At 39.2% G+C, this 24,004-nt stretch overlaps 1 protein-coding gene across 2 annotated transcripts in view; it reads right to left on the bottom strand.

Moving 5' to 3' along the window:
• The window catches only part of rps6ka3b (ribosomal protein S6 kinase, polypeptide 3b), a 62,115-nt gene extending 39,227 nt beyond the window's left edge, over positions 1 to 22,888 (bottom strand). The window contains exons 1-2 of one of the 2 annotated variants that reach the window (XM_042399257.1): positions 22,295 to 22,888; positions 15,824 to 15,883 (exon numbers count right to left, since the gene is read on the bottom strand). In XM_042399257.1, coding sequence (XP_042255191.1) covers positions 15,824 to 15,883; positions 22,295 to 22,357 — 123 coding nt within the window. In that variant the 5' untranslated portion in view covers positions 22,358 to 22,888. The remainder of the gene's footprint in view (positions 1 to 15,823; positions 15,884 to 22,294) is intronic. The other variant, XM_042399256.1, reaches the window with a different exon arrangement.
• Between the last annotated feature and the right edge of the window lie 1,116 nt (positions 22,889 to 24,004).

Raw genomic sequence — 24,004 nt, 5'->3', positions numbered from 1 at the left:
GATAACAGCTGAGAAATAATTATATAACTTTATGAGCTATTTGAGCTGTAATTACCTTAAGCTTGTTGCTGTTTGAGGTCATTCCTGCATCTTTTTCTTTTCATCACGGCGAGTTAAACCAACAACAACAACAGGATGTTGATTTTAAATTAAAATAGGAAATCTGTAGACGAGATTATCAGCCCGTCATCACTGTGATCTGACTCTGTTCCTTCTACTGTTACAACTAATTATAAAACAAAAACAAACATCTCTGAGAGTTTCTGTGGAGGATAAAATGCCTAATGTGCACTTTATAATATCCAAACATTTGATCTTTATTTCCATCATGGCCTCCACCACCTGGTCCCCATACTGCAGAAACATTATCAATATAAAAATGGTTCTCAGGTGAAAAAAAAAAAGATTATAAACCCAAATTATATCTTTCATTTACATTTTTTGCTTTGCTTTATATGTTGTAGAGCTGCAACGATTAGTCAATTAATTAATTAACACATTATAAGCAAAAAATGTTTGATTTGATGAAGAATTTGCTGCTTTTTCTTTACATTCTTACTTTACAGTAAATTTGAAATTTTTGGATTTTGGACTGCTGCTCGAGGAAAAAAAGAAGCATTTGATGACTTCACTTTGAGCTGTGGCTATTATTCAGTGTTTTCTGATGATTTATTCAACCAACAACTAATCAATTAATCAGGAAAACTACAGGCAGATTAATCAATGATGAAAATAATCATGTTGCTTTCACTTCCTGGTCAATCAGTGAAAACAAGCGACAAACTTTCCTTCTATGGTTGCAACTAATGTTTTAAACTCAAACTAATGTTTGATTTAACTGAATTGGGAAAATATTAAATAAGTGATAAAAAAAAAAGTTGATTGTCAGTCAATCAATTAATGGAGAAAAACATTTCAGCTCTTTCTATCAAAATATAAAAGTCGAGCCTGTTTTATTATTCTGAAATAACTTTATATACTTTTACAATAAATGTTTCCTGCAAGCTGTGAAAGTTGGAAGCATCGCTGAATTAACAACGAGCCAGTTTCCAGTTAGGTAATCCATTTATCTAATCTATACTATGACTGTGCAACTCGGTGGTACTTTCCGATCAATCTGCATCTCTCTGGCTGTAAATCTATTTTGGTGGGCGGCTCGAACATGTGCTGTAAAACCTGCGCTGAGTGGATTAGAGGTCACAGACTGTTTTTAATGTTACTCAGAGGCGTAAAATGAGCCGCAGGCGTTAAAATACCTTTAATGTATAAAATTCAAAAAGATTAGCGGTAATATGTTGTTTACAGTTTATAAAATGTGCAGATTTGCTGATTTTCTGTATATTTTGTCGGAGTTTAATTGAATTTTTACTGTTGTTTAGACAAAATTAACAGTTTAAAGACATCTGTTTAGGATTTGGTAACTTATGAAGGGCTTTTGTCATCGTTTTAACCGTTTATAGACTAAATTAATAATTGATTAATTAAAAAAACATATTTTAACAGATTAACTGATAATGAAAATATTAGTTTCTTCCAGCATCAGTTAGGTTGAGGGTGAAGATCAGAGGTCAGGAAATAAATAAAGACCATCCATACCGGACCTCACAAGTATATCAGTGTTTAAGTGTGTCCGTGTGTGTGTGTGTGTGTGTGTGTGTGTCCGTGTGTGTGTTGTTGAACAAGGCATTGTGGGTATTGCCATTGTGAGGTCACAGGGTGATGATGTAATCTGTGTAACTCGGCGCCTCTTTTCCTGAACACAGCTCTCTCCAGGAACAGACCAATCATAGAGCTCCAACACACACACACACACACACACACACACACACACACACACACACACACACACACACACACACACACACACACAGGGAAGCTATCTTTGTCAGGACGTTGCATTGACTTCTATTCATCATAGAGAGTCTAACCCAAACCCTAACCCCTAACCATGACCTCAGAAATGACGTCTCGCCTCATTAGGACTACTGGTCCCAGTGAGAGCACGCACACACACACACACACACACACACACACACACACACACACACACACACACACTGACCCTGCCCAATACCACAGAAGATTGTACCAACTGATCCTGACAGAAACTAAACTGGGAGGAGATAAAAATCTTTCTTCTTCTTCTTCTTCGTCTTGTTCATTTATTATCTGCTTCTTCTCTGACACACACACACACACAAAAGCACACACACACACACTTTCCCTCCCTCGCTTTATGCCTCTTCCTATCAAATCAATACTCCCTCTTTCTCTCTCTCTCTCTCTCTGTATTCATCAATATCTACTCTAGCCAGCATGGGTGGGGTGAAGGTTTCCATTTTAGGTGTTTAGGCCTGAGCACACACACACACACAAACACACTTCCTCCCTCCCTCCCTCACACACTCACACACACACACACACACACACACACACACACAGAAGGATGACCACAGATGGAGACAAATAACCGCTAAGTGCCGAACCCAAAACACTAAAATAGCTCCTTTTACAGAATGAGAGCTAACAAAATGTCCTAACCTGGCCTGGCGATGATTCCTCTGGTGTTTCAGAGCTTTAACACACATTAACATTAACACACACACACACGCACGCACGCACGCACGCACACACACACACACACACACACACACACACACACAGCACATTTACTCAGTACAACTTTAGGTTATTGTACTTTACTTGAGTATTTACATTTTAAGCAACTTTATACTTCTACTCCAATTCAGATACATAAAATCACACAACTGAATTGCAACAACAAAAACATTTTGCTAGAAACATACTGCACATGTAATGTTGGCTGACTTATGTTTTCTCTCAACATAATGAGAAAATGTTGTTAATTAATTAGTTTTTGGCAAGTTCCATAAATGTTGATACTGAACATATGAGTGAAATGTTCAGAGACAATGTTCTTTTTTTCTCACTAAAATATCTGCTTGTTGTAACTACAGCAATAAAAAAAAAACTTCTTATGGTTATATTTAGGTACTGGCAGCACTTCATTCATTCACAAAAAACTTCACCTGTTTTTTTTTTAAATACAATTTTATATTTAAATGTACTTTCTATGAAACAGGGTTGGTATATAAAGTAGTTCAAACTAGCTTCACCTCAAGCAGCTACAATAATAAAATGCTGCTTTCACAATGATGCTTCAGTATTAAAGGGAATATACGATGATTTTTTTGTCATTTTCTGTTATTTTTATTACATTACATTTTTATTATCTGTTCTGATGTCGGATGTTAAACATGTTCAAAGTTCCAAAACTTGCGGTGAACATATGTAGAAATGCTGCCTGTAAGTCAAAAGTCAGGGCTTCAACCTGCTCTAAACGCTTTGTGTGCAAAGTTGCCTCTACTTCCTTGTTGTGATGATGTCAGATTGTTCGCACATGCCCACAAACGGCCGTCTGTTTGTTGCTAACGTTGTTTCATGTGTTGTTCACGTTGTCCTCATATGTTGGATCTGATTTCAGCTCGAACATGTACGGGTGAAAAGAAGTGAAATCCTGCTACTATAGTTTGTTTACGTAGCCTCCAGAGCTGGAGGAAACTTCCTGAAACCGACCAATCAGAACAGAGTGGGCTCATCGGGAGGGCGGGGCTTAAAGAGACAGGAGCTAAAACGGCCTGTTTCAGACAGAGGCTGAACTGAAGGGCTGCATAAAGGACCAGTAGAAGATAAATAAGGAGTTTTTAACTGGAAATCATGCAAATATATTCCAGTAGAGCCCCAGAATATAAATATAGAGCTGGAAATGTGCAGAATATGTGTCCTTTAACAACATACTTCATTCAGTGTACTACAGCGTATCAGTCCTTAGGCCAATTTTCTGCAAATCCAGTACTTTTACTTGATGATAGGAGTATTTTTACATTGTTGTAGTGGTACTTTTACTTCAGTACTTCTTCCACCACTGCAAACACACAGTATAACAGAGCCTACTGCTTCCAGGTTCAGAGGTTGTGACCGTTTAAACCGTAAGTAGATGAGTTGTTTCCGAGGAATGTCTCATCTATCTGATCCCTCACACACACACACAAACACACACACACACACACACACACGCACACACACAGACACACCTGAGCATGTTGAATAGGAGAGTAGTGCGCCATGTGTTTGTGTGTGTGTGGGCGTTTAAAAGACGCCAGTGAAAGTCAGTCCAGATGGCCGGAGAAGATTAAACACCATCTGCCAGCGAGCGCTACGTACACACACACACACACACACACACACATATATACATATACATACATACATACACACACGGTAGGGTTGTGAAATGATGAATATGAAAAATGACTTCTCTAATAAGGAAATTCATTACATTTTTAGCATTTGTGATGAGGGCCTTTTTTCTAGGGGGATGATGAATAATTGAATCTTCCTTTGGTAATCTGTCAGGAAAAATAGGCTGAAAGGGGGAAATGAGGGCCCACATGTAGTGTCAGACTTCATTATTCTGTGTTTTTGCAGCCGCAGCATGTGTGTGTGTGTGTGTGTGTGTGTGAGTATTTACTGCTGACTTTATATTACATTAGCCTGCTTTGGCCTGCATGTGCAGAGAGGACAAACACCCAGACTGTGTGAGTTACACTTTGAACAGAAAAGTTTGAGAAGGTAGTAGGGATGTGCAGAGAGCCCAGTATTTGTATTTCTATATATCATGAATAAACTACCTTATGAAGGAGGTCCCCACACCGAGTCTCGAACCAGAGTCTCCTAGATCTGTGCTGACTACTGAGATAAAACTTTACTCATCGCCTCATTGCAGACAGACCTCTACCTGTTTGTACACCGATAACACACAGACAGCACAGCATGTAACCATGTAGGGAGGAACTTCAAAGGTGATTCTTGCTTTGCACTTTTCATTTATTGCCTATTTTTTACAACCTAACTTTGTGGAAAGGAAAAGAGGAACAACAGGTTATGGAGAGTCTCTTGGGAGAACTTCACATGTGTCAGTAGTTCAGCTTTATCTCTGGGGAACACCCCCGACTCCAGGAGTGATGTCCAAATAAGGAAATGTGCGTCATGTAGCAGGTGGATGTGACTCCCCTGGTTGAGACCTGCTGATAGACGTCACAGCGGAGCAGAGGAGAGACACTGAGATAGAGACGTAACCGACCTGCACGCTGGTATTTGACATGTTGTTTTTCTTCCTGAAAACAAATAGTTCTTAAAATATTTGTATGAAACAAATATTCGTTTGAAAAAAAAAAAAAAAACACTATTTGTGCTTTGCCAAATATTTGTATTTGGGCACACCCCTAGTAAGTAGACAGTTATAAATAGCCAAAAATATATACTTTTACTGTTACAAAGACCTGATATGAACTTCTGTCTCAGTTAGAGCTGCAACAGTTAGTTGATCGACAGAAAATCAACTATTTTGACTGATCATTTTGAGTCTTTTTAAGACAAAAAATGTCCAAATTCTCTGATTCCAGCTTCTCAAATGTGAATATTTTCTGGTTTATGTAGTCTGAACAATGAAGCTCAGGTGTGCTTCATTATTCCACTAATAAACTCAACAAAATATGGCAGCTTTTTCTCCATTATCCAATTAAACACCAGGTTTGAAACCCTGTCGAAGGTGATATAGTAACCATTTATCTGTGAACCCATCACACTACTGTATTTTTGTTGATCTGTCTCACCTCACCTCTCTATTATACTGTATTTGTTTGCTTTTGTTATTGATATGTTCAAAAACCAATACACAGCAGGCCATAAACAGGCCGTAAAAGCAGCTACAGTATGTACCTTTTAGTTTTACGATACGGACACCTAGAAACGAGGCATTATCAGAGGTATTAATGACTTTTAACGATGTGGAAAACATCACATCTCATGTCTCAGATTGCTGGATACTATCATGTTCATGCAGCAGCAGTGATTTAAAGGTTAGAGATGTAAAATCTGCAGCTGTGTTTGGCAGCTTCAAGGTTGTGAAGAAGAGCGTTTGTCCTCTGCAGATCTGTTTCGGATTAATTCAACTCACAAAAGCTCCATTTGTAATTCTAATGGTTCTGACAAGCACCTGAAGGCGGCATAATATTACATTTGTTCAAGTGACTCATTCACATTTTCAGCACCGTTAACTCTGTGACCTGAAAGGAAACACGGACTCATGAGTAAATCTTACAAAACACATCGGATCAGCTCGTTTAAAGAAGGATGTTTTATCTGGGTTTTTTTGTGTGTTTTTCTGTTCTCGCTGCCAAACCGCTCAGGTCGACCAGAAAACTCGACTACAGCTTCCTCCAGATGTTCAGCTGCTGCTTCACACACACACACACACACACACACACACACCGAGCCGAAGTCAAAGAGACGACTCATCCGGGGCTCAAACGCTCATTTTAAATGACTCAGCTCACTGCAGAACAGGCCCAGTCAAGATTTATAACATTTATGAGCTCAAGTAGCCAGAAAAGAGACGACTATCGGTTTCAGATGGTCGCTGAAAATCCTCTAACGTAATTCACAATTTAACTTCTCTTTAAATTGTACGATAGATGACTGACAGTTCCCTCCTTCACTCGTATATCAACATGAACTCACAGGTCTGCCGTCGATCTTAGCTTCAGATGTTTAACCTGGAAAAACGAGACAGTCGTTTCGGTTGTTCATGTGATCAGTGTAGTTATAAGATTATGGTTTAAACAACTGCTTCACTCATTAAGACGAGTGAATTAGCACCACTTCCTGTTTTCATTTAAGCTTAATAAACCCAATATTATATTTCACTGGGAAATCGTGGTCGTTTATCTAAAACCTTCATCAATAATTTTGACAATCTAATAACCGTTTCAGTCATTTATCAAGAAAAAAACAGTTTCTGTTTCCAGCTCCCTGAAGGTCAGTTTCATGTCACTGTAAACTGAATATCTTTGGGTTCAGGACTGTTGGTTGGATAAGAGATGCTATTTACATGTTCTCTGAGCTCCTGTTAGGTATTTCAAACCAATGTTTGACATTTTATAAACCAGACAAAGTACTCACATCTGAAAATAATCTTTAATTGTAGCCCTCGACTTGTAAACAGTCACGTCTACGCACAAGCTGTAATTAAGACGAGTAAACTCAGAAGCTACAACGATAAGTTGACAATCAATCAGTCGCTTGACAGAAAATGAATTAGCTACTATTGTGTTTTGATCATCTAATAATTGTTTTTTTAAAGCAAAAAAAAAAAATATTTTCTAGTTGCAGCTTCTCAAATGTGAGAATTTGATGCTTTTCTTTCTCATACATGATGCTAAACTGAGTATTTTTTGTTGGTCGGAGCTGTGGGAAATTATAACGATCGGTTTTCAATATTTACTGACATTTTCTGGACAAAATTAATCGAGAAAAAAAAAATCATTAGAAGAATTGATATAATTGTTAGTTGCAGCCCAACTGAAAACCAAACAAACCTCTCGTCAAAGTCCGTCATTCAAATAATTAAACCCAATTTTAATAGATATAATGTAATTTTTTCAATGCACAGTATTTTAAACCTTCACACGACTAACTCACGACTTTTTTTCAGTTGTCAGCTGACGTGGACCCTCACGAGGAGTCTTTCCACCATCCCTCCCACAGGACATGAATGCAGCATAACTGCAGCCACACAGCAGGACGACAAACTCTAAACTCTCTCTTTTAATTTGTAGTTAAACTAAAAAACTAAGAAGTTTAAAAATGGAACGTTATATCATAAAAACCTGGTGCACGTGTTTGTTCGTGTGCATGACTGAGCTGGAGTCGGAGGGTCAGTGTCGGTCTCTCCCACAGTGAATAAGTGACCTCATCCTGGACCCAAACATGATACTGTGTCTGTGCAACACACACACACACACACACACACACACACACACACACACACACACACACACACACACACACACACACACACACACAGCTGAGCAGCAGCAGATGGCAGCAGATGTGAGTTGGTCCCTCAGAGAGCAGCGATGTTCCTAACGTTGTCTGGAAACCATTTTCTGCCTCGCTGGGGGCATCAGTGTGTGTGTGTGTGTGTGTGTGTGTGTGTGTGTGTGTGTGTGTGTGTGTGTTACTGACTCAACAATGAGCAGTGTAATCAGTATGTGAAGTAAATGTGTTGCTTTCTTGAAGTCGTCTCCAAACTAGCGATGATGTCGACTTGTGCTGTGGCGTACGTGTGTGTGTGTGTGTGTGTGTGTGTGTGTGTGTGTGTGTGTGTGTGTGTTTTATGGATTCGATAATGAGCTTGTGTGTGTGTGAGTAAGTGTTGAAGTGTGCGCTCTTGTGTTTTCCGTCTCTGTGAGGACCAGTTAGAGTGTTAAATATTTAAAACGAGGACATTTTTCCCGTCCTTATTTTCTTCAAAGGACTGTTGAAATTAAAGTTCTGGCGGCTCGGAGCTGCTTCTCACGACGTGCCGTCCGACCTCGCTGGAAATCAAATGTGTTCATAGTTGATCTGAACGGTTTTACTCGAAAAGGCGGAGCTGACTGTCACGGAGAGGGGAGGGGGGGGAGACGACTGATAACCCTCCTGGAAGGCGGTCAGACTCGTTTATTCACATGAGAAGTGACATTAATAGTTGTAGAGAAGTAAATTTCTCACCTCCGCAACAGCTGACCAATCATGGCGTGAAGTGGGTGTGAATGTCAGCTTGTTGGAAACTTACAAAAACGGCTTTTCCACTGTTTGAGAAGCACGTCTGAAGGAGCATACAACCACCTTCTGGTCTAGGATTAGTTGTTTTATCCATAAAAGAGTCAAAGGTGACGTCTTCAAATGTCTAACAAGCAGTTCAAAACTAAAAAAAAACAGTTTACTTTAATGAATGACAAAGAAAAGCATTCAATCTTCACATTTGAGAAGCTGAAACAAGCAAATCTTTGTCATATTTGCTTTAAAAAATGACTAAAATGTTGAACGACTAATCAATTAATCTACAGGTAGTTGCAGCTCTAGTTTAGATGTGTCAGGTTTAAACTTATGTATATGTATAGTAGATGTATATAAAATACTCAAGTTTGAATAGTAATTTGTGTCTGATGTGGTAAAAATGCAGAATCAAGTCTATTCTCAGTGTTTGTGCAACTGGAGGTTTCAAGTTTCCACATCACACTTGTGTCAGTTGCATACTGGACCACGATTGGCTCCAAACCAGCTGTGATGTCACAAATCCTGCCAGTAGCTCCACGTGTTAAAGTGAGATTTAAGGTTGAGCTCAGAGAAACTTTCCTCCTTCAGCAGATGAACGTGAAAACAAACAGTGAAGAAGAAAAAACACATATTTGAAGTGAAGGAGGCTTTTAAACACATCATATCAATGAGCGGTTCTCACAAGTATAACAAACATGTGCAGCAGTTTCACACTCGAGACTTTCTGCAGCGTGAAACACAGAGAGAGAGAGAGAGAGAGAGAGCTGCCTCATTACGCCATTTTAACCTGAGATAAAACACACACACACCAACACACCAACACACACATATCGAGAGGTTTCACACTCAGTTGAGCGAGTGGAACAGTCTCACTCACTCATTAACAGCTTTGTAATATATTCATATATTCATCCTCACACACACACACACACATTGTGACGTTCATACCGTCTTTTCACATCTAGCTTCTTTCCTCTATATGTGTGTGTGTGTGTGTGTGTGTGTGTGTGTGTGTGTGTGTGGGTGTGTGTGTGTGTGTGCCTGCTGCAGACTCTGGAGAGTGAGGTAATGAGTGCTCAGCTTTTCTCAGGCAGCCGATCCATAAACCATCTCCTCTGCATTTAAAAATCGATGTGTGCAGCTGCCCTGCCTGCCTGCCCTGCCGCCAACACACACACACACACACACACACACACACACACACACACACACACACACACTCTGCAGCGAGGAAGACCCCGCTATGTAAGATCAAAGTCAGATTCTGTTTTATTCAAGCGGAGACATCAGCCTGTTGTCAGATACTGTGAGCTCCACGCTGGTGTTTCCCAGACATATACTGGCTCGTAACCCTTTTAAGTGAAGCAATGTCTGTTCACAACCGTTTTCTCTGAGGCTGCACGTGTCCGTGAGCTCCGTGTAGTCCGACCACAGAGGGGATGTTCCCTCCCCAGACTGTCTTATGAATCATTTTTGAAGAGCTGAAGAGGTAAAACTATAGGAGCTGCCTGATTTGTGCTCTCAATTTAACATAATTCTGAGCTGAGATATGTGGATATACTTTGAGCACAACACTGTTATCTCTTATAATTTATAGATTTATAGATAGATTGAAGAGATATCTCACTTATTCGCTGAAAAACTCCCGGCTGACTGGCAAATTGATTAAAACCAGAGCGCTAATTATTTAATTGAAAGCACAAATTTGTTTGTTTTTTCCTCTGTGGAGCCTCTCAGGCTCTCTATAAAACTGTCCAGTGTTTCACAATGAACAACAGAGATTAGAGGAAAAAAGTAAAACAGTCAAAAATAACTCTTGACCCCTCAGATTTATCTTGTGACCCTCTGGGAGGTCCTGACCCCCAGGTTGGGAAGCACCTCATCTGTCCATGTCCAGTTACTATTCTACTGTATGATAAATATTAGTAACATTACTGTAATACAGAATAAGACACATAAAAACTCTCTGCTTGGAATAATTTGATGTTTTTCCGCAAAAAAAAAGTTCAACTCCATATTAAAAAATTCTTAAAATTAAATCTCTTGTAATGTGATGTTCAAAGTTCAGTCTCAGTGTTTGTGCAACTGGAGGTTTCAAGTTTCCACATCACACTTGTGTAAGTTGAATACTCGACCACGATTGGCTCCAAACTAGCTGTGATGTCACAAATCCTGCTTGTAGCTACACGTGTTAAACTGACATTAAAAGGTGAGAAACGTTACACTTTCAACAGATGAATGTGAAAACAAACTGAAGGAAGAGGAAGTTAAACGTGTTTTTGACTTGAGGAGGACTTTAGTATTTTATTAAAGATAATGAATAACAAGTGGATCCTTGTTTGGACGACACAGTCAACTGCATCCCAATTTTGCATGTCAATATTAAGCAAATTTTCACCATAAACATCCAAATGTGAAGCAGATTTGATCAGTCAGTCGGTTCAGCTCCACTGCAGGTGAAGCTGCTTTAAAGGCCTTTTTTTAACACTTTGCTATTCTGGGCTGTTTGAGACGAGAAGTTGCCAGTTATCGTGAAATCAATCTAAATCAGCGTCCTAGATCTCACTGAGAGTCTCGTCTACTGGTGGCCGTTTACAAGCTTTGGCGACTAAAGAAAACTGGAAGCAAAATTCTGAATTTATCAGAAATTTAAGACCAAATTCTCTCAGTGTGACTGCTGCTGCTACTCATGATGACATGAAATGACCAAGCAGCAACCTCCACAGCTGTAAAATGAAGCCAATGTGGAAGTGTCAAAAACTGCAGTTCCTTGAATGACCACTTGAGGCTCCAGAAGCGAGTCAATCCCCATAGACCCCCATGTTAAAATGCCCAACTTTACAGCAGAAATAAACATTTACAGCCTGGTACAAACAACGGTTTTGGTCTCTGTAGCTAATTTCCTCTTTCATGACAACTGTACGGGGGGTGAATTTTTTAATAACTCACCCGTTGAAGTTTTATTACGCCGTAAAGTTCTGAATAATGAAGGACATGGCTGCTTTGAGTGACAGGTCCGCCAGCTGCTAGGTGGCTTGTTTCAGCCATTCGGCCCCGCCTCTTTGCCCGTTTTTGATTGGCTGGGAGTTAGGCAGCGTCACGCACTGCCAAGATGGCGACGGCCGGAGCGGCTCGCTTTAAGCTTCAAAACCATGGATGTATAATAAGAGCGCAGCCAATTTTTCCCAGTGGCCACTCACGGTATTACAGCGAACAATCCCCCTGCGGCCCAAAAAGGATTTTCCACATAGACCACCATGTAAAAGAGACGTCTGTAGAACTGGTGACAGGACGCCTCGAACTGCAAACAACGTCAATTATGACTCTTTCTGTTATGAACTTTTGATCCATGGAGGTTTTATGTTTGTAAAACTTTCCTCGAGCCGAGAAAAGCGATTTAAAAATCTGTGACATCATCACAATGTAAAGTCTATGGGCCGAGCGGGAGCTCGTGGGCGGGGCCAGCGGGGGAAACACTACTGCGCATATTCAGTGGGCCGCACAACGCGGAAGCAAACCTGGAAGCTAGAAACTTTTTTTGGCGTATGCGCCAGGCGAGCAATTCTATAGGACTGAATGGCCGCCATTTTTAGTCCGGTACCCAGCTCTTATAATACATCCATGTTCAAAACCGCTCTTCAGAAACCAACAGGTGACGTCATGGTAACTACGTCCATATTTTTATACAGTCTATGGAAAGTTTTTTTTTTAATAAACTTCAGGGTGAAAAACACGCTCGTTCTCCTTAATACGTCCAGTGGACACGAACCAAAACGACGAGGTGAATGAAAAAGAAGTTTGCTGCGTTTGGTGGATGGTGGATGACATGTCTCTGCTTTCATAAACTTTTTTTCTCTTTTTATATCTACGATTCACCACACGTTCATCTCACAATCACAGTGACAACCTCAAACTGATATATCATGCAGCCTGAAACTAATTGTGACCAAGATTTTATGATAGACGCCTCGCACAATGTGACTTGTGATAGATTTACATGATTGTTGCCGTCACACAGTCTGAAGGCGCCTTTCCTCAGGTCTCATACTGAATTACTGTTGCATTCTCCTCAGGTAAAGAATAAAGAAAAGCTGCTCTTGGGATTAGCTGGTGAAGAGATGAGAAAAGCCTCCTGTTTTATCAAAAAAAAAAAAAAAAACACCTTTAAAGTTTTCCTCCGATTCTGATCCGCTGAACAGACGCTGACAAATCCGTCAGTCCAGATAAAAAAAGTAATTTGTTTCGGCTGTCTCGTCTGTCACAACACTGACAGCTCAGACTGAAAATGAATTGAAAACTACCGACTGACTGAGCAGATCAGAGCGGACACGAAGCCGAGTCGTCTTACTTCCCGCCTCTGACCGAGAGCGACGTGTTCGTCTCCTTTACCTGCAGACGGTTGTTCAGGTATTCTGGGAAATGTAAGACATCAATTGTTGTGTCCTGCATAACACAGTGTGTTTAGACTGTAAATACCACAATGAAGTACAGGTACACAGAAAAACTAATGTGTAAAAAATAGTTTAATCTTGGAGAACAAAAAAAAGTTAATGTGAGGTTAATTTGGTGTCTGACACATATTTCATCATTTCCTGTTAATATAAAATGTTGATTTCTTGTATACTAACTGCCAAAGACTTTGACAATTAGTAAATAGTTCATACTGTACTGAAAACAAGTACAGTAGTATAGAATAGAGACGAAGCGCATCTACCAATTCCATACTAGGAGTATGCCTGAATACAAATACGTTATTCAGCAAAGCACAAATAGTGGGTTTTATACGAATATTTGTTTCATACAAATATTTTAAAAGTTATTCGTTGGGGGTGTTCCCCAGAGATAAAGCTGAGCTACTGACACAAGCAAAGTGCTTCCAACGGACTTTCCATAACCTGCTGTTCCTCTTCTCCTTTCCACAAAGTTAGGTTGTAAAAAATAGGCAATAAATGAAAAGTGCAAAGCAATAATTGCCTTTGAAGTTCCTCCCTACGCTGTGCTGTCTCTGTGTTATGGGTGTATAGATAGGTAGAGGTCGTCTATGATCTGGGAGAGTCCAGTTCAAGACCCGATGTGGGGACCTCCTTCATAAGGTGGTTTATTCATGAACACTTATTGTAACACTTTAATTTTCTAAAATTAAAAGTGTCATAAAAACAAAAACAGGATTTTTAAGCCTCTTTCCACTTTTATTCGATTACAAATACAAATACTGGGCTCTCTGCACATCCCTACTCCATACTAACACTATAATATATATGTAGTGTGCTGTTTGGCAGTAAATATGCAAGAAATCAACATATTGTACCATTTCATACTAATAGAAAGTGAATTGATGCATTGAGGGCGTTTTCAGATCTGCACTTTCTAGTCCGGTTGAATCGGACTCTGGTTGGTTTTCCTCCTTGAAACGATTCATTGGGCAGATCTGAACACAGCAATCGTACTCAAGTACAGACCAAACCAGCCGTACTGAGACCCTTTAGATCAGAGGTCACTAACTGGAGGACCGCGGTCCGGGTCCAGACCCAGAAGCTGTCCCATACGGACCCCCGGACCTACAGCCCAGACAGACGGTTATGATTTAAAACCTGACGGGGCGCTTCTATTCTAACTGGCGCAGCTTTTATAGTCTTTACGGTAGACGGAGAAAGGGAGAGAAAGTCAAGATGTGAAACAGAAAAGAGGGAAATTCAAGCTTTTCCTCCCTTTATTTGATTTTTCTGAAGTTAAACACTTTATTTGAACATTTGATTTATTTTCAAATGCAGCCCTATTTTATTTAGTAGATTATTATCATTACATTAAACATATCAGCAGTCATACATATATGTTCACTTCTATGTTACGTGTTACGTTGGTTTGACAGTCAGGTATTGATTACATGCAGATGTTGATACGACTACCAGGCTAAATGGTTATAGACATTATGATGGACCTTTGCTTCAAGAAGTTTTCTCTAACTGGACCTCTTAAATTTTAGTTAGATACCCCTGCTCTAGAGGCTCTAGAGGAAGTGGTCTCCATTCGGTCCCAGATGAACTCAGGAGCGGTTTGTTTGTGCTGGGAACATCTTCAGGACCTTCTTCTTCCTGTGTTTACGCTCCTGCCACCAGTAACATCTGACCAATGAGGGAAGTAAACGTTCTCTGGTGGCTTTTACATTTTGGTTTGTCTGATTTTTTCCTGTGTGAAAATGCACCAAGCTGACCAGAGCAAACAAACTACAGGTTTGAAAACAGCCTAAGTCCACATACAAATGGACAATCATGGGTCTGACTCGAGGAAAACGGTGGAACGAACGCATCTAAATGAATACAAACTGACAGAAGAAAGGTCATTAGATGATAGATGAGTGATAGAAGTGAGTTTGTTTATCGAGTGAAGTCAAACATCTACACCAGACACTTTCCTCCCTTTTACAGAACGCTTTATTTTTAAATTTGTCCCTTCTGAAAATACTACAAAACAAAGTTAGTATTGGTTTACAACTGGAAAGCAGAACACAGGAAGTGACTAAAGTGGTGTAAGATGCAGGCTGAGGAAAGTCTGTTTACTTCAAGTGTAAATAACAACATCTAACTCCCAAAAATAACTCCTGGAATGTGACAAATGAATGATGATATCGAGCGGTTCACAGCATCTGAGGGAGGAGGAGGATTTTTTCTTTTTTTCTTTTTTGCTTTAAGATGAGTCATGACTTTAATAGTGAGCTACGCTAGTGCTTCACTCTGATACCAGTAATTATCCTGCAGGAGTAGGCGTCAGTTCTCTCAAACAAAAAGGAGATTTTTATCAACGAGGAAAAACTCAACAACACAAAAAGTTGCACAAGTGTCGATGTACAAATGACTGGAAATGATGTTTACCTGTCAATAGCATCCGGTCAAACTCATGACTGCATATCTCAATAACACACACTCACACACACACACACACACACACACACACTGCCAGGCAGCTGCCATCAGTGAGTTCAGAGGGTTACGCTGTTGTCAGTACAAACAGAGAGCTCGCTGTGTTTACAACTGAAGCCCGCTAAATGTCAGGCAAGACTAACAGAAACCTCCAAACACAATCTGGAAGCTCCTCTCTGTTTGATGTGAACATAAAACCCAAAGACAGGAGAAAGACTTACGGTGCAGGCAGGCATCGAGTCGTCCTCCCCCACCGAGTCCTCGGGATCGTGATGTACATCCTGTAACCACACAGGAAGAGAGAGAGACGTCACACGTTAGCACACACACCTGAAACACCGTGTTCCTGCCGCTGCAACATCACCACAGCGGTTTTTCTCAATGAATCGGTTAGTTGAAACGTCCATGAAACGTCAGAAAATGGTGAAAAATGTTGATTAGTGTTTCCCAAAGTTGTTTTGTCCCGATCAACAGTCCACAACCCAAAATATATTCAGTTTACTGTCACAGAGGAGTAAAGAAACCAGAAAACATTCACATTTGAGAAGCTGGAAGCAAAGAATTTTTACATTCTTTTCTTCAAGAACAACTTCAAGTAGTTCATGGTGATTTCGACATGTTCACCAGGAAAACAGTCTGCTGTGATACTTGGAAACGCCTCCGCATTACTGCTGATACAGGCCTGTTTCACACACTTTTATCTTTACTGTAATAGATATATTACTGTAGTGCGGTTGTGAAATTGTGAGCAGGGACTATTTTGGTAAATTTTCTCGGTGTGTAAATGAATTCATGAGCTACAAGATGTTTATTATAGAGACAGAGGAGAGACGACTGGAGTTGAATAGAGAGAGAACAGAGGAGACAAACGGCGGAGGTCGAGGTTACCGTGACACGCCTAACTTAAAATATGTACAAGTTTCAAGTCTTTGCAAGCGATTAAATGAAAAGAAATCAACACACCAGGAACACAACATAAAATCTGCATCTTATAGACCAATCCAAAGATTAATGGATAATGAAAATAATTAAACTTTACCAACTTTTTAGGTAAAAATGCCTAAAATTCAAGCCTGTAAAATGTGAATATCCACATCATCTCCTATGATAGAAAACTGAATCTTTTTGGTTTGTTCTGGACTCAGAAGCTTCATATATATATATAAATACAATAAATATACTGTGATTTGTCCTTTAAGCTCTGAAGAAGGCACGCTGGTTCTAGTTCTCTGTGCTTGTTCCCTGCCTACAGTGATCGATTCATTGTTTTGTCTATAAAAGGTCAGAAAACAGTGAAAAACGCCTGTTCTGATCTCTTAGAGCCCGTAGTGACGTCTTCAGATGTCTTGTTTTGTCTGATCGTCAGTCCAAAATCCCAAAAATATTCAGTTTATCATCATGTTTGACACATAAAATCTTCAAATCGTCACATTTCAGAAGCTGCAGCCAGAAAATTATTTGTCATTTTTCCTTAAAAGATGATTAATCGATTATGAAAATAGTTGCTGAGTCATCGTTGCAGCTCTAAAGTTACTGAATCTCTGTGGACATACAGCCTCAGCTATCAGCAGCTTTATTCCAATTAGATGCTCGGATTTGCCTTTAAAAACATGCAGCAGTTAAACCTTTAACGAGATGTATCTGCAATCTGGTTCTCATTAAACCACGTACAGCAAAGTTACAGTATCGTACAGATCCGTACGGAGATTCTTTCTTCTGACACATCAAGGACTCCTGCTGCCTACAGTCCTGGTTTGTTTTCAATTTGAGCCACTGGATGAGGAGGCGTCTTTTACTTTCAATTTAAATAAACCCTCTCATCATCATCATCATCATCATCATCTCGATTAAAAACACAAAAAACAACAGCTATGAATTAGCATCATGTAAAAAGGCAGATTAGCAGCCTGTCTGCTTCCCTGCTAGAACAACAGCTGCGATTCAGACACTGATAGCATCGACAAAAACAATAATAACAATAAAGGCGATTATGGTGATTATTTACTTTGCCAGTAAGTGCATCGCCGGGAGGATAAGCTTTAAATCTGCACAGCAGGGTGAAAGAGGGAGAAAAAAAAAGACAGTGAGCAGAGAGGAGATGGGTAGCAGACAGAGAGAGAGAGAGAGTGATGGATTATGGTGAGGAAGAGGAAGAAAGATTGAAGGTGACAGAGAGGACGTTAGTGAGGGACTCACAGTATCGGCTGCGTTGTGTCTGAAGCAGAAAACTGTTCTGTACTGAAAGGTGGAATTAATATTACCTGCAGTCTGTGTCTGGATTAATGACATCTGATCACGAGAGTTACAGAGATTCAGCTAACAATCACAGAAGATCAACAAAACCAGCTTCAAAAATCATTAAAAACAATCAATCGATTATCAAAATACTTTATTTTTCTGTTGATCGACTGAATTGTTGCAGCAAAAGCAAGAAGTTGTGATACGTAGCTCTGTAAATTAGGATATTTTATCAAAATTTGCCATTTTCATGCAGCTTTTCTGATGCAGTAAGTAGAGCTGCAACAATAAGGAGATTAATTGATTAGTCAATTAATCATAAACTTCTTTGATCACCAATTAATCGTTTCAGTCATTTTTTTAGAAGAATTTGCTGGTTGCAGCTTCTTAAACATGACGATTTGAAGCTTTTCTGTGTCATTAATGACAGTGAACTGGGTTTCCTACTGTTGAATTATTATTAATGTTGATTATATTGGGCTGCAACTAACGATTATTTCCATTATCAATTAATCTGATGATTATTTTTATCAATTCATCGATTGGTCGTTTGGTCCAGAAAATGATGATAAATGCTGATCACTGTCCCGTCCAACAGTCCACAACCCAAATATATTCAGTTAACTGCCATAGAAGACTAAAAAAACTAGAAAATATTCACCTTTAAGAAGCTGGAATCAAAAAATGTGACATTTGTTTCTTCAAGAACGACTCAAAACGATTAATCGATTATCAAAATAGATTAAGGCGATGAATTAAATACTTGGCAGCTAATTGATTAGCCTAATCGTTGAAGGCTCCAGAATTATAAGAAGCATTTTTTCCCCAATTATCTGACGTTTTATAGGCTAAACGATTCATGGAGAAAGAGGTCGGCAGATTAATTAATAATAAAAATAATGGTTAGTTGAGTGAGATGTGCAGCCGCTCTGAGCTCTTTGTGCAGACGTTGAAAGATCTTGTCTTTAGGGCAACAAGCCTACAGAAGCATCTCGTCTTTATCCCACAGCTTCACCACTCGCTCCTTTGTGTGTGAGTGTGAGTGTGTTAGTGTGTTAGTGTGTGTGTGTGTGTTTGTGTGTGTGTTAGTGTGTGTGTGTGTGTGTGTGAGTGGTGTTTTGTCCTGCGGTGGCCTAGAAAAGGCTGGTACGACAGCTTTCGCCTACATCAAAAGGCTTAGAGGTGTGACCCCGCAGGGTCAAAGATCAATTTCACTGAGCGTCAGCACGTTCCTGTCTGGTTGATAGTGAGGTGAAAAGAGGCCGCGTGGGAAAGCTCCGAGCAGGTACGAGCTTGTTCACGGGGCGAGACAGAAAAAAAAAAAAAAAGAGAGCGAGAGAGAGAGAGACAGAAGCCGGCTGTGACTCAGTGCATTTTTTTTTATGTTCGAGCCTATCATGAATCAGGTTTGATTATTCATAATCTGCCTACAGGGAGTGACAAACGCAGCCATTTCTCCATTCAGCCCTTGTGACACCTCATACAGGAAGTAGACACACACACACACACACACACACACACGTACACACACACACATACACAGACATAAGCTCTTCCTGAATCATGCGGCTGCAGTGGCACCGCCTCCTGCTCTTTATCAAGATTCAAAAACTTGTAGGAAGGAAGAACTGGAAAAAAACTCTCACACACACACATGCACACGCACTAACACACACACACACACACACAGGAGCTGTTTTTGTGTTTCACAGACAAGGCCTTTTGTAGAATGATCCCACACTTTGACTTTTCCTGCATGCACATATCGCTTTTGTAGAAAAAAAATAAAAAATCTGAACCACAACAAGAGTTTTAACACATTTGGTTGTTTTATCCTGCAAAAAAAAATCAGTTCAAAATCCCAAAACTGACTTGTGACGCTCAAAAAGTTGTTTCTGTTCACATTTGGCACCATTTTACACGCCGTTTGTGTTCTTACAGAGTATCTGTAGCAGCCACTAGTTGCCTTGTTGACACCTTTTTTTTAAAAAACTGAAACAATTAGTCAAGTAATCAATTAGCCACTCAACAGAAAATGAATAATTATGATAATCTATTAATAGTTTCAGTCATTAATCGAACAAAATGCCTCCTCAAATATGAGGAATTGCTGTTTTCTTTGTCTCATGTGACAGTAAATTACATATAGTTCAGTCAATAATGAAAATAATCTTTAGTCAAGTGTTCAATTAGTCGATCACCTGAAAATGAATCACTGTGAGTCTGTTAATCGTTTCAGTCGTTAATCAAGCGAACACGGATCCCCGGGATGTGTTGCTTTTTGTTGTCTTATGTGATAGTAAATTAAATATATTTGGATTTTGGATTTGAAGACATCACTTTGGGTTTTAGTGAATCTGCAGCTTCGTTAGTGTGTTTAATGTCATTTATCACTGTACCATGAGATTCCTGTAGAGAGTTGCAGCACATATTTGATAGTAAATAGTGACATTTATGATACTTTATAATATATTTGTGCACTTTAACACTAATTTAACACATCTATAAGGTGGTATAGTATGTTTATATGCTCTTGTGATACTTTGTGGCATTTCTTTAAATCTCTTTTGGTGACACTTTAACATCTTTACAGGACCTTAAAGGATAACTGCTGCTGTCAATAGTGATCTAATAGTGACTTTAAGGTTACTTACAGTTAAAAACTGACTTACAGTGAGTCTCTGACACATCAATAATAACTAGTGAGTGAAGCTAAGGTGCTTTTAATCACCTTTAAGATCATTTTATGCCTCTTTAAGAGCATTTGTGGCACCAAATAATGATCTTTCTGTCATATTTTTTGTACTTTATGACATTTTCAACCTCACAATCTGACACTAACGACTCATAATGATATTTTGTTCTCTGTTACTCTGCATCCATTCTGTATATTAGTATGTTTGAATAACCAGAGTGATCTTGTGATGGTGTTTTAATCTAATCAGGTGTCAATCTAGCGTCCCTATAGAGGGGGTTTCGCTATTAGTCGCTAGCTGCTGACACTCAGTAGTGACTTGACTGTCGTCTTTAGGTGCTTTAAGTTACATATGACACTCGTTATGTTCTTATAGAGCGGTTTATGATACTCCATAATGATCTAATTATTGCACTTTATGGCATTTTCAACCTCACAGTTTAGGACTATGATAATTTGTAGCACATGTTTGTTTGGTTATAGCGACCTAATAGTGCTTCACACTGCTTGTGTGTCCTGTAATAACACTTCCATACTTCTATTTAGAGTCTAACAGTGTGTTTGTGCTCTCAGAATGGTGTTTTTTTGAACCTATGGTGTGTCTGGCACTCACAGACGGCGTCTTTTATGCCCTGTTATGCTTTTAAATAACATTTGTTGTACCTAATAATGATCTAATCATCACATTATTGCACTTTATGGCATTTTTAACCTCACAATTTCAGCACTAAGATGATTTACTGCACATATTTGTTTGTTTATAATGACCAAGTGGTACTTTGTAGTGTTTGTGTGTCCTGTGCTACTACTTTAACACTTTTATTTAGTGTATTACAGTGTGTTTGTGCTCTCAGATCTTTTTATACATCAAGGTGTTTTTGAATCAATAGTAACAACATATGAGTGAAGCTAAGGTGCTTTTAATCACATATAGGATCATTTTATGCTTCTTTATGACTTTAAATAACATTTGCTGTAACAAATGATGATCATATTGTAGAATTATTGCACTTTATGGCATTTTCAACCTCGCCGTTTAGCACTGTGATGGTTTGTTGCACATATTTGATAGGTTATAGTGACCCAATAGTACTTTATAGTACTTGTGTGACTTGTAATACTACTTTAATACTTCTATTTAGAGTATAACAGTGTGCTTGTGCTCTCAGGCTGATTTTTTCATACATTAAGGTGTTTTTGAATCTATAGTGTGTCTGATAATCAGGGCTTTTAATCACATATAGGATCATTTTATGCCCTTTTAATTAGCATTTATTGTACCAAATAATGATCTTATAGTCACATTTTTGTACTTTATGGCATTTTCAACCTCACAGTTTAGCTCTGTGATGATGTGTTGCACATATTTGGTAAGTTATAGTGACCTAATAGTACCTGTAATACTACTTTAATACTTCTATTTAGAGTATTAGTGTGTTTGTGCTCTCAGATTGATCTTTACATACATTATGGTGTTTTTTAAACTAATATAATATCACTTGAACGTCCTAAAAGAAACTTTAAGGGTAGCTTCAGCTAGTAGATGTAATCTAATGTTGACTTTAAGGTGTTTTATTGTGTTTTAACAGCCTCCAGCACCATATGGCATCCTGTGAGGTGTGTTTCTACGATATTTCTGTGCTATTCCTCTAAAAAAAAATGCTGCTCGTATATCACTGCAGCACACTCTTGCACAACAGAAAGTCACTGAGTTTGACAGGAGGACAAACCAAAGTGTGTTTATGTGTTCATGCCTCACCTCTCCAGCCGTCCCCCCCACCGGCATCTTCTGCCAGGGATCTGCCAACTGAGCCAGCGGCATCTTCGTCCTCCTCTTCCTCCTGTTCTGCCTCTACTTTTCCTCTTTCTTCTTCTTTTTTTTTTATTCCTGTTCTCTGCTCCGGTTCGTCGTCGACACTTTCACTCCACCTGGCTCCCCTCTCTCACCTCTCTCTTCTTTTCTTCTGTTTTTTTTTTATTATTGAAGTGTTTTTTCAGCTCGTCCCGTTTCCTCTTCCTCTCCTCTCACCCGAACCGCCGCGGAGCTCCACCGACCGACCGACCGACCGAGCCGAGCCGATCCGAGCGGACACGGTCTAATTCCGGATCTGCTGTGGCGCTGAGACCGCCCCTTCCTCCGGAGAGACAAACATGAGAAAAAGGCAGCGAGGAGGAGGAGGATAAGGAGGAGAAGGAGGAGGAGGAGGACGCCCTTTTTCGGAAACGGATTGACTCAACACACACTTATCTCGATCTGTTTCTCTCTCTCTCTCTCTCTCTCCCTCTCTCTCTCTCTGTCGCTCTCTCTCACTTCCGTTATTTCCCAATATGGCGGCCGGTGTCGGCTTACCTGTCCGTCAGACAAGCTGCGTCACGGTTGCGTCACACCAGGAGGCGGCATCCGTTTAGGTAATAAGAGAAATAATTAAGCTCTATTTTTAATTATTTTTTTTTATGTAAAGATGTTACAAGATTCACAACTGATATCATAGTTTCTGATGTTAAAATGTGTTCAGAAAATGTTTTGGTTTACACAAAAAAACACATAAATGTACTGAATTCTACTTTTTTAAGGTAAAACACACATTTAAATATCTAAATATACAAATAATAATAAAAAAAAATGCAACACAGTGTCTGGAATTTACTTAGCTTTGATTTTAGTCTTGTTTTTGATTGAAGTTAGGAAAGCAGTCTCTATCAACTTCATATTGTTTTTCATTCTCTGACTTGGAGATTATTTATGTTTTCATCAAAAGATCAAGTGATTAATCGACAGAAAATTAACTGCAAACTATTTAGACAATTGATTAATTGTTCAAGTCATTTTTCAACCATAAATCTCATTCATTACCTTCCTCTAAAATGTGAGAATTTGTAAGTAGGAAAAGAAAGTAAACTCTGTTAACATCTATTTTGAATATTTAACAAGATTCATAATTGATAACATCATTCTGCAGTTAAAATGTGTGTAGAAATAGTTTGGTTTATACGAAAAGCACAAAAATGTACTAAATTCTACTTATATAAAGGTAGAATGCCATATTTACATGTATAAATATACAAATATAAATATAAATAAATGTAATGTATTGTCTGTATCGTTGATTCTAGTCTAGAGAGCAGTACAGTTTTTTATCATATTGTTGTTCATTCTCTGACTTTGTGGAAGTTATTCAAGCTTTCATGTAGAGCTGAAAACTCTCACTGCAAACTATTTATACAATTGATTAATTGTTTAAAGTTGTGTTTCGACCGCAGGAACTTTCCCCGAGGACTAAGAGCCTTCTGAGGAACTCAGTTCTTCAACCTGCCTTTCCGTCAGAGGGAACAGGGTCTAAATTAAGTTCCAGGGTCCCAGCCAAGCCCCCAGGCACAGCGCCAGGCTTTAAAGCCAATATCACATTGTGGCCAAAATGTAATTAAAACATCACGTGACGCACACTGGCCCAAAAAGCTTTTGTCCCAT

Source organism: Thunnus maccoyii, chromosome 21, assembly GCF_910596095.1.
Source record: "Thunnus maccoyii chromosome 21, fThuMac1.1, whole genome shotgun sequence".
NCBI lineage: Eukaryota > Metazoa > Chordata > Actinopteri > Scombriformes > Scombridae > Thunnus > Thunnus maccoyii.
Note: the sequence above shows the minus strand (reverse complement) of the source record. Positions and strands in the feature narration are given on the sequence as shown.